The sequence below is a fragment of the Cetorhinus maximus genome, chromosome 2 (assembly GCF_964194155.1).
Source record: "Cetorhinus maximus chromosome 2, sCetMax3.hap1.1, whole genome shotgun sequence".
Taxonomy (NCBI): domain Eukaryota; kingdom Metazoa; phylum Chordata; class Chondrichthyes; order Lamniformes; family Cetorhinidae; genus Cetorhinus; species Cetorhinus maximus.
This window is the reverse complement of record NC_135880.1, coordinates 144,897,122-144,910,776: the sequence shown is the minus strand read 5'-3', so window position 1 is coordinate 144,910,776 and position 13,655 is coordinate 144,897,122. Positions and strand designations below refer to the sequence as shown.

The window sequence follows — 13,655 nt, the reverse complement described above, 5'->3', positions numbered from 1 at the left end:
AAGGGAGCTGTTCTGGCGGGGCGGGCTTCACTTGAACCATGCTGGGACCAGTGTCCTGGCAAATCGAATAACTAGGGCTTTAAACTATAAATAGAGGGGGGAGGGTTCTGCAGAGTAGGCTTACAAGGCAAAAGGATATGGCAGCAATGCAGATTAGCTATTTAAATAAAGATACCCAGAATGTGACAGGAAGGGACAGAGTGTCCAAACGTAGAAAAACAGCAGCAAATAGGGTCAAAGGGGGAAACAATGGTAAAAAGGCAAAATTAATGGCTCTTTACTTAAATGCACATAATATTTGGAACAACATAAATGAATTAATGGCACATAGAGGTTAATGTGTATGATCTTATAGCCATTACGAAGGCATGGTTACAAGGAGATCAAAGCCGGGAATGAAATATTCAGGGATATGTGACTTTTCAAAAGGACAGGCAGGAAGGAAAGGGTGGTGGAGTAGCTTTGTTAGTACAAGATGGAATAAGTACAATAGCAAGAAATGACCTTGGATCGGAGGATCCCATATGGGTGGAGGTGAGAAATAACAAGGGAAGGAAGATACTGGTGGGAGTAGTCCATAGGCCCCCTAACAGTAGCTATACTGTAGGACAGAGAATAAATCAGGAGATAATGAGTGCATGTAAAAAAGGCAGTACATTAATAATGGTTGACTTTAATCTTCATGTAGATTGGGAAAATCAAATTCGCAGAGGTAGTCACGAGCAAGAATTCATAAAGTGTATTCGGGACAGTTTCCTAGAACAAGGATCCAACCAGGGATCAGGCTATTTTGGATCTGATAAGCTGTAATGAGGCAGGTTTAATAAATGATTTCAGAGTATATGACCCCCCTAGGAAACAGTGACCATAACGTGGTAGAATTTAGCGCTCAGTTTGAGAGTGAGAAACTTGGGTCAGAAACAACTGTGCTAAACTTAAATAAGGGTAATTACAAGAAATGAGGGCAGAATTGGCTGGAGTGGACTGGGAAAGGAGCTTAGCAGAAAAGGCGGTTGATGAACAATGGCAGATGTTTAAGAAAATAGATCAGGACTCACAACAAAGATTTATCCCAGCGAGGAAGAAGAATTCTAGGAAGGATAAACCAACCATAGTTAACAAAGGAAGTTAAGGATAGTATCAAATTGAAAGAAAAAACACACAATGTGGCAAAGATTAGTGGTAAGCCAGAGGCTTGGGAAAGTTTTAAAAACCAACAAAAGATGACCAAAAAAAAAGGAAATAAACTTGAGGGTAAACTAGCAAGTAATATAAAAACAGACAGTAAGAGCTTCTTTAAATATATAAATAGGGAGAGAGAGGCCAAAGTGAACATAGGCCCCTTAGAGAAAGAGGCTGAGGAAATAATAAGGGGGAACCAGGAAATGGCAAGAGAACTGAATAAATACTTTGCGCCAGTCTTCATGGTAGAAGACACGAATGGCATTCCAAAAATACTAAATAATCATGGGGCAAAAGTGGGGGGAGGAAAGAAATACAATAACTATCACTAGTGAAAAATTACTAGGGAAGCTAATGGGGCTAAAGGCCAATAGGTCCCCTGGGTTGCATCCTAGGATATTAAAAGGAAGTAGCTACAGAGATAGTGGATGCACTGGTAGTAATCTTCCACAAATCCTTAGATTCTGGAAAAGCCCCAGAGGATTGGAAAATTTCCAGTGTAAAACCCTTAATCAAAAAGGGAGGGAGACAAAAAACAGGTAACTACAGGCCAGTTAGCTTAACATCCGTCACTGGGAAAATGTTAGAGTCTATGATAAATGATGTAATAGCAGAGCATTTAGAAATGCATAATATAATCAAGCAGAGTCAGCATGGCTTTATGAAGGGGAAATCATGCCTGAAAAATTTATTAGAATTCTTTGAGGAGGTAACAAGCAGGATAGATAAAAGAGAACCAGTAGATGTAACATGTTTGGATTTCCAAAAGGCGTTCGATAAGGTACTGCACATAAGGCTATTTAATAAGGTAAGGGCCCATAGTGATGGGGGTTGTATATTAACATGGATAGAGGATTGACTAACTAATAGAAGACAGAGGCATTTTCAGGGTGGCAACCTGTAACTAGTGGAGTACCACAGGGATCAGTGCTGGGACCACAATTATTTACAATACATACCAATGACTTGGATGAGGGAAGTGAATGTACTATTCCCTAGTTTGCGGATGACGCAAAAATAACTGGGAAGGCAAGTGGTGAGGATGACACAAAGAGTTTACAGAGGGATATGGACAGGTTAAATGAATGGGCAAAAACTTGGCAGATGGAATATAATGTGGGAAAATGTGAGGTTATGCACTTTGGCAGGAAGGATAGAGGTGCTGAATGTTATTTAAATGGAGAAAGACTGCAGAAATCTGCAGCACAGAGAGATTTGGGGGCCCTCGTGCATGAATCACAAAAAGCTAGCATACAAGTTCAGCAGATAATAGGGAAGGCAAATGGAATGTTGACCCTTATCTCAAAGTGAATGGAGTATAAAAATAGGGAAGTCTTGCTAAAACTATACATGGCACTAGTTAGACTACAGATAGAATACTGTGAACAGTTTTGGTCCCCTTATCTATGGGAAGATATACTGGCATTGGAGGTAGTCGAGAAGGTTCACTATGTTGATCCCGGGTATGGAGGGATTTTCTTATGAGGAGAGGTTGAATAGGTTGGGTCTGTACTCATTGGAGTTTAGAAGAATGAGAAGCAACCTTATTGAAACCTATAAGATTCTTAGGGGGTTTGACAGGGTAGATGCTGAGAGGTCATTTCCCCTTGTGGGAGAGTCTAGGACCAGGGGGCATAATCTCAGAGTAAGGGGTCGCCCATTTAAGACCGAGATGAGGAGGAATTTCTTCTCCTTACCACAGAGGACTGAGTTGTTAAGTATATTCAAGGCTGAGATAGACAGATTTTTAATCAGTAAGGGAATCAAGGGTTATGGGGAAAAGGCAGGAAAGTGGAGTGTGGATTATCGGATCAGCCATGATCTCATTGAATGGCGGAACAGACTTGATGGGCCGAATGGCCTACTTCTGCTCCTACACCTTATGGTCTTAAACATTGCTCCTTACCACCCTCTTTGTCCTAATACAATTATGAAAATGTTCCGTGTTGATCTTGATATCTCTTGCAAATTTCATTTCAAAGTTCACTTTTTGTAGCCCTTACTGTTTTGTCACCTTTTGGCATTCTTTGCATCTTTCCCACTTGCCAGGACCTGTACAATTTTTTTGCATTTTTTGTATGCTTTTTCTTTTAGTTTTATGATGTTGTTTACCTCTTTAGTTGTCCATGGCTGTCTTTTTTGGCAAATAGAGCTCTTGGCCCTTAGGGGTATAAAGTGGCTGTATATCACATTAAAATATTTTTTGTACACCTCACACTGATCTCCTGTTGTTCTACCCATTAACAGATTTGCCCAGTTTATTGTGGACAATCTCTGTCTCATCATATTGAAGTCAGCCTAACCTAAATCTGGAACCTTAGTATTTGCTCCATGTTTTTCCCTTTCAACGACTACATTCAACTCAATTATATTATGACCATTATTCTGTAAACTGCCAATAAACGATAGACAACTAAATAAATAAGCAATATTTACCTCAATTTATCATATTCTTCAGAAGTGGTCATTACTCGTTCATCACCCACATATATCTCGCAGAACGGACGGCAAGCATTGCGTTGTTTATTAAATAATGGAACAGGCGTCATCACAATTGATTTGATCACGATAGCTTTGTTATGGGGGATTATAGGCTCTTCAGCCATCATGTCACACATGTATTCTACATACCTATAAACACAAGGGAAAATATACAAATTATCTCATAGCACAGTAGTAATGTATAGCACTCCCATTAATGTACAGCACTGCTAGAAACTGAGCATAACATACTTTGCCAGTACAATCTCAGACTGGTCAGTCTGAATGCTCTGCCTCCACTGAGCTTTGGAGTTTGCCCAAGGATTTATTCATACTCAGTAATTACGGTTATTAATGCAATTAAAATTTCATTCCAGATATTTCAGTAAAACACAGATATCCCATAGCTTTGCTTATGATCAATCAGAGGGATAGTAAATTAAGTGCAGCAATGTTTTACTGAATACTAAAGTTCAATCTCTTGTGCAATTGCTCCTGGAGAAAAAGATAAAAAACAGAATTTGTTCATTTGCTGCATCTGTGCTTCGTTCTTACCTGCTCTCTTATTCTGTGCATATATTTGCCAGCAACTCTCAATGGTTCTGATGCATTTTTCATTGTGCAAGCTATGAATACTTTTCTCACTGCTTTTATCCCTTTACTGTGCTGTGTTTTCTTTACTCCCATTTATTTTCAATTCTGTCTTTATGGCTTTCAAATATGCTGCTTCATTTATGCAGTAATGTAATCTGCCTAAGACAGGTCCTCAACTCATTTCTCCACACACCAAAGTCTTGCAATTTCCCCTTCAGTTGTTTGTAGGAGCCTCCAATTCAAGTTTTCTTTTATTCTTTCATGGGGTGTGGCCAACATTGGTTGCCCATCCCTAATTTCCCTTGAACTGAGCAGCTTGCCACACAATTGCAGAGGGCATTTAAGAGTCAACCACATTGCTGAGGTTCTGGAACCACATGTAGACCAGACCCGGTAAGGACAGTAGATTTCCGTCCATAAAAGACATTAGCGAACCAGATGGGTTTTTACGACAATCAGTGGTAGTTTCTTGGTCATCATTACTCAGACTAGCTTTCCATTCCAGATTTTTAATCAATTGAATTTAAATTCCACAAGCTGCCTTGGGACTTGAACCCATGTCACCAGATCATTAGCCTGGGCCTCTGAATTACTCATCCAGTGACATTACCATTCCGCCACCATCTCCCCTAAGTTGCCTAACATCATAATTCTCCCTCCCCCTCCTGGTCCACATCCCTTTCATCTTCCTTTAATCACCTACTGCAGCAAGTTACTTCATGCCTTAGAATATTGCCAATCCAACCTTGTTGCCTTTTCTTGATAATGTTCATTAATGACCTTTCCTCCTCCACCATCCTGAGAACTTCCTCCTTGCTCATGTTCTCTCCAGCTGACCCATTCCATCCTTCTCGAGAAACATTTTGGATACCCCTTTTTTCAAGCTCCATGTTTCAGTCCCTTACAACAATATACTCCAAATCACAGTCTTAATACTTATTTTCTTAAGATCCCTACTTGTTCCTGTGCTAAGCAATTCTTTGTATTTGGAGAATGCATTCTTATTCTAGCATCTTCTGACAAGATGCTTCCCAGATGCTTAAATTTCACCTATGCGGTGATTTTTTTTTAAACCTTTCATACCCAGGAAAAGTAGCATCATGGTAGACAACATCTGTCAGGGTGGAATAAAAGCAAAATACTGCGGATGCTGGAGACCTGAATGAAAAACACAACGTGCTGGAAAAACTCAGCAGGTCTGTGGAGAGAAAAACAGAGTCAACGCTTCGAGTCCAATATGACTCTTCTTCCGAACTCAATTCCAAAAAAGAATCATATTGGACTCGAAACGTTAACTCTGTTTCTTTCTCCACAGATGCTGCCAGACCTGCTGAGTTTTTCCACCACTTTCTGTTTTTATTTCGACCAGGGTGGAGGCATATGGTGGAATCAGGGAGGGAGAGGCTCTATAAGTGCACATGAGTGCTTAAGTGAAAGAACAGGGTGTTGGGAAGTCAGGCTGGAAGAAATTGGTAAAGTAGGGAATTGTGTGTCTCAGGATTGACATGTGCAGCAACCTGGGGAAGGGACCAAGAGGAATAGGAGAAATGGTGTGGCAGCAGGGCAGCGTTATTCCTCATGAGATTTACCAGACATCTGGGAGACCTGGAGTCTGGGAACACTCAATGAGACTGGGCTTTGGCTGCAATCCAGCGGAAGGTACTACCTGGAACCATTTAACAGCCAAGGCTGCACATTGTGTTAGGTCTCTCAATAATCAAAAGACAGCTGGGAGTGGTAGTGGGTGAGCGCTGGGATTTGCTGCACAGTAATCTGGCTGAGTTATTTTGTGAACTGCATATTTGCCCTACAATCTCATCAGGCCAGGCTGCTGAAAATTATCAGAAAGGAAACAGCTTTTAGGAATTAAAGACATAAATATTGCAGGACTGCCCGCTCTAATGCAGTTCAGTTTCTCGCCATGGTGCATCAGGTGAATTAAACTCCAGTGGCTGACACTATTCGCATAATTCATACAAAAGGTTATATTCATTTTTCACACAAGCTTCCTTATTTCTCTGAGAAACACTTCCTCTAACATTCTGTAAGGAGTATTCAAAGATCTTGTCTGACTTCAGAGTTTAATTGCCACCCTTGTGAGCTGCTTGTGGACTTCTGATACTGTATTTGACTGTTCATTACTTCATCTACACCACTATAATTCTATTTGTGAATAAACCGATTTACCAGTTTAACCTGTTACAAAAATGTCCCAATGTGGCTGAATTTATTTGTCTTCTGAAATGATGCAAGGTATAGCAGAATCCTACCTACAACATCAGTAACAAGTTACAGTGTTAAGAAGGTTTGCTTGCCCTTTGGCACACTAGATCATGGATAGTAACTACATTAGGTTGTGTTTCTAATAAGAAGCATGGGCTAGTTAGTCTATGTGAGCTGCAATTTTGATAAAAATATTAAAAATTATTGAAACAAGCCCCACTGTAATGTCATTCACATCACCATATCAGGAAACTGCTCAAGAAGGAGTTAATCACCTCAACAATAGCTACTCTACTGAACAGAAAAGATCAAATGTCATGAAGCAATTAATGTATATAATGTTATTGGGAAAAAAAAATTTAAGAGGTTCAGTCTGTGGGTGTATCTATGTGTTTTAATTGGATTAAAGCCTGGGTCTTTGATGTATAGTAGTTTTGAGATGTAAACACAGAGGTAGAGGACATTTGCATTTTGTTGAGTAGAGCATTCAAATGCTGAGGGTGAAATCTTGCACCTAGCTAGGAGACACCAATCAATGTTAATATTGCTAATAAAATTAGTACCATGAAAGGGGTTTTATTGTTAGAAGAGGTGAAGTTCAAAGGGCCTGATGATACAATGAGAATCTGCATTCAAAGGGGAGTGCTGGGTACAACAGAAAGCAGTTTTGTGCTTGCAGGGCAGAGGCATATAACATCTAAGTAGCTGTTAGCCTACAACTGTCTGCAAAGGAACCAAAGTGAAATGAGCCTCATTTTGAATTTGTAAGGTCAAAATGCTTTGCCTGGTGCCTGCTTAATGTCTATGGGTTGTTGTTGCCTTAGTGGAGATTAGTTTGGGAATTTGTTAAAAAGTTATGATCGTAGTAATTTGTAGTCATGTGTATTTGTTTAATTGTTAAATTAGTAAATGTCTCATGTAGTTTGATATAAAAACCTATTGAGAACTGGTGGTCTTATTCCTGAATTTAGAGTTGCATCTCAAACATACCACTTAAAAATATAGGTTATGACAGTTGTTTAAAGTTTCCCTCTGGGATTTTAAATAACAGCCTTTACCAACTGCTGTGTCATAACACAAGTCATTTTGTATGAATGTACATTTAAGTTCAAAACCATTGCTTGTGCTTGTTTTAAATGAACGTACACAATGCTTTCTGATAAGGGCTTGAGATAGTCACTTTTATTAAAATCTATTTGTAAAGTGAATTTATAAATGGGCTAATTTATATCATGGACTTACAAGGATACATGGATGGCTTTAACAAATCAAAAAATGATGCTAAACTGGACAGTCATGATTTAGCGATGAGAAAACATCTTGTACTGACTTTTTATGAGCTTGTAGCAGATGGGAAGCCCCTCCTATCATAAGCTATTTGATCCAAGCTTAGCATTATTCCCCTGATGAGGGAACAGGCACTTGCCCTATAACCAGTGACACATTAAGCCTGCCAAATGAAATGGTTTTTCTCTTTGTGATAAAGCACCATTGATCTACCCTTTGATGGGCTAAAACCAAATAATTTGGAGGTAAAATGAAAGAAATGACTTAACATCCTGCCATACTATGGGGATTCTCAATCAACTTTAACCAGACATGAGCAGAATTAAAATCAAAGATTATATCAGATTCTTTGAGCGCCTATAAAATAAGTCATAATTCTATTACCTTTTGCTGTTTTCCAAACGCCTTGGTCTTTATTTTTGTGTTCATCAAGTGAGAGATGTAAGGGGAAGTGGATTCCTTTCCATTTCAGGTTCATAATGGCCACACAGGTGTCACCCAGCCAGATACAGAATACAGTTCCCACTATTCTCCCAAACTCGCAATTGGACATTCCTCATATAGCCAGCAGACATTCATCCTATCAGTCTGGGCAGAAATTGAACCCAGATCCACGAGGAGAAAGGTCAATGCCTAACCCACCATGCCAGTTTCTCCCTTAGTAACTTTGTATTGTGAATTTATGTACCCAATTTGCCTGCTTTTTATTGGCATGGCACCTACTTCCCAAGTTAAAATTTGTTGCAGTTTCAGCTGGTAATGTCAGGTTTCTTTCACAACCAGTTTGTATTAATAGAACTCACTTGCAAGAAGCAAGCTTAGAATTTCTTCTCCCACAGTTTGGAAGACATCTTCTCTCCATGATGCACAGAGTGGTCAGCACAGAGAGTCACAGAACAGAATGCATCACAGAGAAATGCAAAAGTTGGGAATTTGGAACAAGTGGAAATTGGTGCAGAGGGGGATGTAGGTATGTAAGAACATAAGTGCAGCTTTTTGCCTCCGACACTGGTAATGGTTCATGTTAATAAATTAATCTACATATTAATTTAAACTAGATAAAGTAATCAGTTAAAAAACAATAAACTACAAGTTATGTTGATCAAATACAAAGTCTAATTAATGAAATAAATAAAACTAAGTGATATAGCTATGCCAGTGCAGGTGGTGTGTTGCAACAGTAGCATGTGGGGGTTTGTGGACAGTGTTGTGATCCTAGATATTCACGTCTGCATTAATTATCTACATTTCGAGGAACCTCAGCTCAGCGTTGTTGAGTTGAAGTTCAAGTGCCGAATTTGCAGGACTTCAAGGAGAGGGAGCATTATCTGGACACTTTGATCCAGGAGGTGGTCATACTCCTTAGATTGGGGAGTGGTGCAGGTCTGTTTAGTGAACAGGGATAGGAGGGTGTGACTCTGAAACAAGCAGCTAAGGGGGCCCCAGGCATTGTTCTGGAGGAGACCTAGCCTTTCCCCTAAAACAACAGGTACAACAAAGTTCTTGTTGTCCATGTGGATGAAGACAAAGCCTGCAGGGTGGATGAGCAAACTGACCATAGCACAGCAGTCCATTCAAGTAGAGGGACAGAAAAGGAATATGGTAATCATAGGGAACAGCCATGACCAAGAGTTCTGAAGATTGTGCTGCCTGTCCAGTGCCAGAGTTGAGGACATCTCCTCATGATTGGAAACAAACTTGGAATAGGAGGGGGAGGATCCAGTTGTCATGGTCCACTTAGGAATCAATAGCATAGGTAGAACAAGGAATGAGATTCTGCTAGGGAAATTTTAGGAGATCGGGTCCAAATCAAAACACAGAACCTCAAAGGTAATAATCTCTGGGTTGCTACCTGAGCCATGCTCAAATTAGCATAGGGTCAAAGCAAGTTGAATGCATGGCTCAAGGAATAGTGAGGGAATCAATGGTTTCCATTCATAGGGCACTGGCACCAATGGGAAAGAGTGAGCTGTTCCATTGGGATGGGCTCCAGTAAACTAGCTGGGACCAGTGTCCTGGCAAAATGAATAACTAGGTCTGCAGGTAGAGCTTTAAACTAAAAAGGGAGGAGGGGAAGGGTTCAATTAAGGGGAAATTTATAAACCTAAAGAGAAAAGTTAAGGCCACAGATTATTACAGCATTTTGGATAAAGCCAAGTAGAGTGTGACAAAAAGGGACAAAAGGTTTAACTAATAGTAAGATCAATTCAGGGAAAAATGGTAAGTTAAAATTAACGGTACTTTATTTGAATGCACAAGCATTCATCACAAGATAGAGGAATTAAGGCACAAATAGAGATAAATAGGTTTGATCAAAAAGCTATTCAGAGACATGAGTACATGGTGAAGAAGATTGAGAACTAAATATTTCAGGATACTTAGCGTTTCAAAAAGACAGACAAAATGGAAAAGGAGTGGGAGGTTTTGGGTGGCCTATGCCTGCTAGCAAAGAATGAGATAAGGACAATAGTGAGGAAGGATCTTGGCTCAGAAGAGCAGAAAGCAGAATTAGTATGGGTGGAGATAAAGAATTAACAAGGGTCAGAAAATGCTGGTAGGAGTAGTTTATGGGCCTCCTAACAAACTGCTCAACAGAGTATTAATAAAGAAATAAGAGGAGCTTGCAACAAAGGAAATGCAATAATAATCTTCATACAGGCTGGACAAATCGAATCAGCAAAAGCAGTTTGGAGGATGAGTTGATGGAATGCGTACAAGACAGTTTTCTAGGACAATATATTGTGAACCAACGAGGGAAGAGGCTATTTTAGATCTTGTTTTGTTTAATTAATTAGTGTTAATTATTAATCTCAGTTAGGGATCTTCTGAGAAAGAGTGATCATATAGAATTTCACATTAGTTTGAGTGATGTACCTCAATCCCAAACTAGAGCATTGAATTTAAATATAGTCAATTACATAGATATGGGGGTGGGTTGGATGAGAACATAAGAAATAGGATGAATAGGCCATGCGACTGCTCGAGCCTGCTCCACCATTCAATACAATCATGGCTGATTTTCTACCTCAACTTGACTTTCCTGTCCACTCACTATTTCCTTTAAGCTAGATTGGGAAATTAGATTAAACAATTTGACAGTAGGTAAACAATAGCAAATATTTAAATAAAGCAATATTTCATAATTCTTAGTGAATTTACATTCCATTAAGATTTTAAAAAGCTCCAAGGGAAAAGAGTTCCACCTGTGGCTAATTCAAAAGTTTAAGGATTGCAACAGATTTACAGAAGAGGTTTGTAATATTGATAAAAGCAGTAATACTGAGAATTAGGAGTTTTAGGTACCAGCAAAGGATGACAAAAAAACTGATAAAGAGGGGAAAAAGAATGAGTAAATTAGCCAGGAATATAAAACAGATTGTAAGAGCTTCCATAAGTATGTAAAAAGGAAAAGTACAAAAGTAATGATGGGACTCTTGGAGACTGAGAAAGGAGAAATTATAATGGGAAATATGGGAATGGCAGAGACGTTAAACAAATAATTTGTTTCTGTGTTCACAGTGGAAAACACAAAAATACCAAAAATAGTGGAGAACCAAGGATCTAATGAGAATGAGGAACTTAAGATAATTAATCTGAGTGCAGAAAAATTAATGGGACTGAAAACCAACAAATTCCTGGACCTGATAGCCTATATCCTAGACTTCTAAAAAAGGTGGCTGCTGAGATAGTGGATGCACTGGTTGTGATCTTTCAAAATTCCCTAGATTCTGAAATGGCCCCAGTACATTGGAAAATATCAAATGTTGCACTGCTATTCAGGGATGAAGGGAGAGAGAAAGCAGAGAGCTACAGGCCAGTTAGCATGACATCAGTCAGGAAGATGCTGGAATCCATTGTTAACAAAGTTAGTACAGGGCACTTAGAAAATCAAAATATGATTAGGCAGAACCAACAATCTTTTATGAAAAGGAAATCATGTTTGATAAATCTAATAAACTTTTATTAAGGATGTAACTAGCAGGGTGGATAAGGGAAACCAGTGAATGTAGTATATTTGGATTTTTAAAAGGCATTCAATGATGTGCCACACAAAATGTTGTTGCACAAGATAAGGTTCACAGGGTTGAAGGCAATGTATTGGCATGACTGGAGGATTGGTTAAAGGACATAAAACAAAGCAAGAATAAATGGGTCGTTTTCAGGTTAGCAGGTATTACTACTGGGACGCTGCAAGGTTCAGTGCTGGCACCTCAGCTATTTACAATCTATATTGCTGATTTAGATGAAGGGAAAGAGTATTATGCATTCAAGTCTGCTGACAATACAAAGCTAGGTGGGAAAGTAAGCTGTGAGGAAGACACGGAGTCTGCAAAGGGTACATAGAGTCAGGTCAAGTCCATGGGCAAGAAAGTGGTAGATTGAATATAATAAGAGAAATGCAAGCTTTTTAACTTTGGTGACAAGATTACAGAAACAGAATACTTTTTAAATGATAAAAAACTTAAATATTGGCGTTCAGATGGATTTGGATATACAGCAAGCAATCAGGAAGGCAAATGGTATGTTGGCCTTTATTGCAAAGGTACAAGAAGGTTTGCTGTAATTGTACGGAGCTTTGATAAAACCACACCTAGAGTAATGGTGAGATTTTAGCCTCTGTACCCAAGGAAGGATATACTTGGCTTAGAGGTAGTGCAACAAAGGTTCACTAAATGGGTTCCTGGGATGAGAGGGTTGTCCAACGTGAAGAGGCTGAGTAAACTGGGCCTATACTCCCTGCAGTTTTGTAGAATGAGAGGTGACCTCAATGAAACACACAAGATTCTAAAGGGGCTTGACAAGGTAAATGTTTAGACACTGTTTCCCCGATCTGGAGGTTCTAAACCTAAGGGGCCTAACCTCACAATGAGGGAGCAGCCATTTTGGACTGAGAAAAGGAGAAATTTCTTCACTCAGAGGGCTGTGAATCATTGGAATTCTTTACCCCAGTAGGCTGTGGGTGCTCAGTTGTTGAGAATATTCAAGGTTGAGATCGATAGATGTTTGGGATCTAAGAATCAATGGATATGGGGAATGAGCAGTCAAGTGGAGTTGACTTTGAGGATCTTATTAAATGGTGGAATAGGTTCGAGGGGTTGAACGACCTTTTCTTGTTCCTACCTTTTATGTTATTATGAAAAGATAAGGAGGGCAAGCAACCTGTTCCCCAATTACTAACAGCAGCACAAATGCCATGTTAACTCTCTTATGTTCTATTATATCAACAACCTGCACAGCTTAACCTATTGCTCTGTTTAACAATGTTTGGTGCACGTAACATGATCCCCCCAACAGCTTTATCTTATAAAATCAAATGAAGCATACCTTTTGTGAGAAGGCCAAATACCAGGTGGTGACCTCTTCATACTGAACATATACACTGCAGCTTCAGCAGTAGTGAAGAGACGACAAAAGCACAGGAAAGAACAGACCACCACTGCAGATGCTGCTCGGCCGTCCTGTTGTGAAAGATTTGAATAAAAGTCCATTGATACAAAAAACATCCACATATGCATATCATCAAACTCCTGGTAAATAATATAAACAGCTTAGCACATTTTTGGCCTGATGTAGGGCATTCTCACCAGTTCAGGCACATAGTTATATTGCACCAATATCTATCACTACAACTAGTGTTCGTGGCCATCTTCCCTTCCCTATCTCCAGGGCAAGTGAAAGAGTTGCAACACAAGGTGGACTAGTACTACTGCATCTACTACTGCAAAGCATTCCATCGCGCAGTTAAGAGCCAGTGCCAATTGCCTATCAAACAGACTCAAGACCTCTAATGATAGTCAGACACATCAGTGCTGGAGGTGACAATGTTTTTATTTATGGGTAACAGCACTCTTATATTTCTAATTAAATCTCTACATGAATTTTCAGCA

At 39.5% G+C, this 13,655-nt stretch overlaps 1 protein-coding gene across 3 annotated transcripts in view; it reads right to left on the bottom strand.

Moving 5' to 3' along the window:
* gak (cyclin G associated kinase) overlaps positions 1–13,655 on the bottom strand; it is a 133,422-nt gene that overhangs the window by 37,941 nt on the left and 81,826 nt on the right. For all 3 annotated transcript variants that reach the window (XM_078570498.1, XM_078570500.1, XM_078570499.1), the window contains exons 15-16: positions 13,093–13,226; positions 3,619–3,813 (exon numbers count right to left, since the gene is read on the bottom strand). In XM_078570498.1, coding sequence (XP_078426624.1) covers positions 3,619–3,813; positions 13,093–13,226 — 329 coding nt within the window. The remainder of the gene's footprint in view (positions 1–3,618; positions 3,814–13,092; positions 13,227–13,655) is intronic.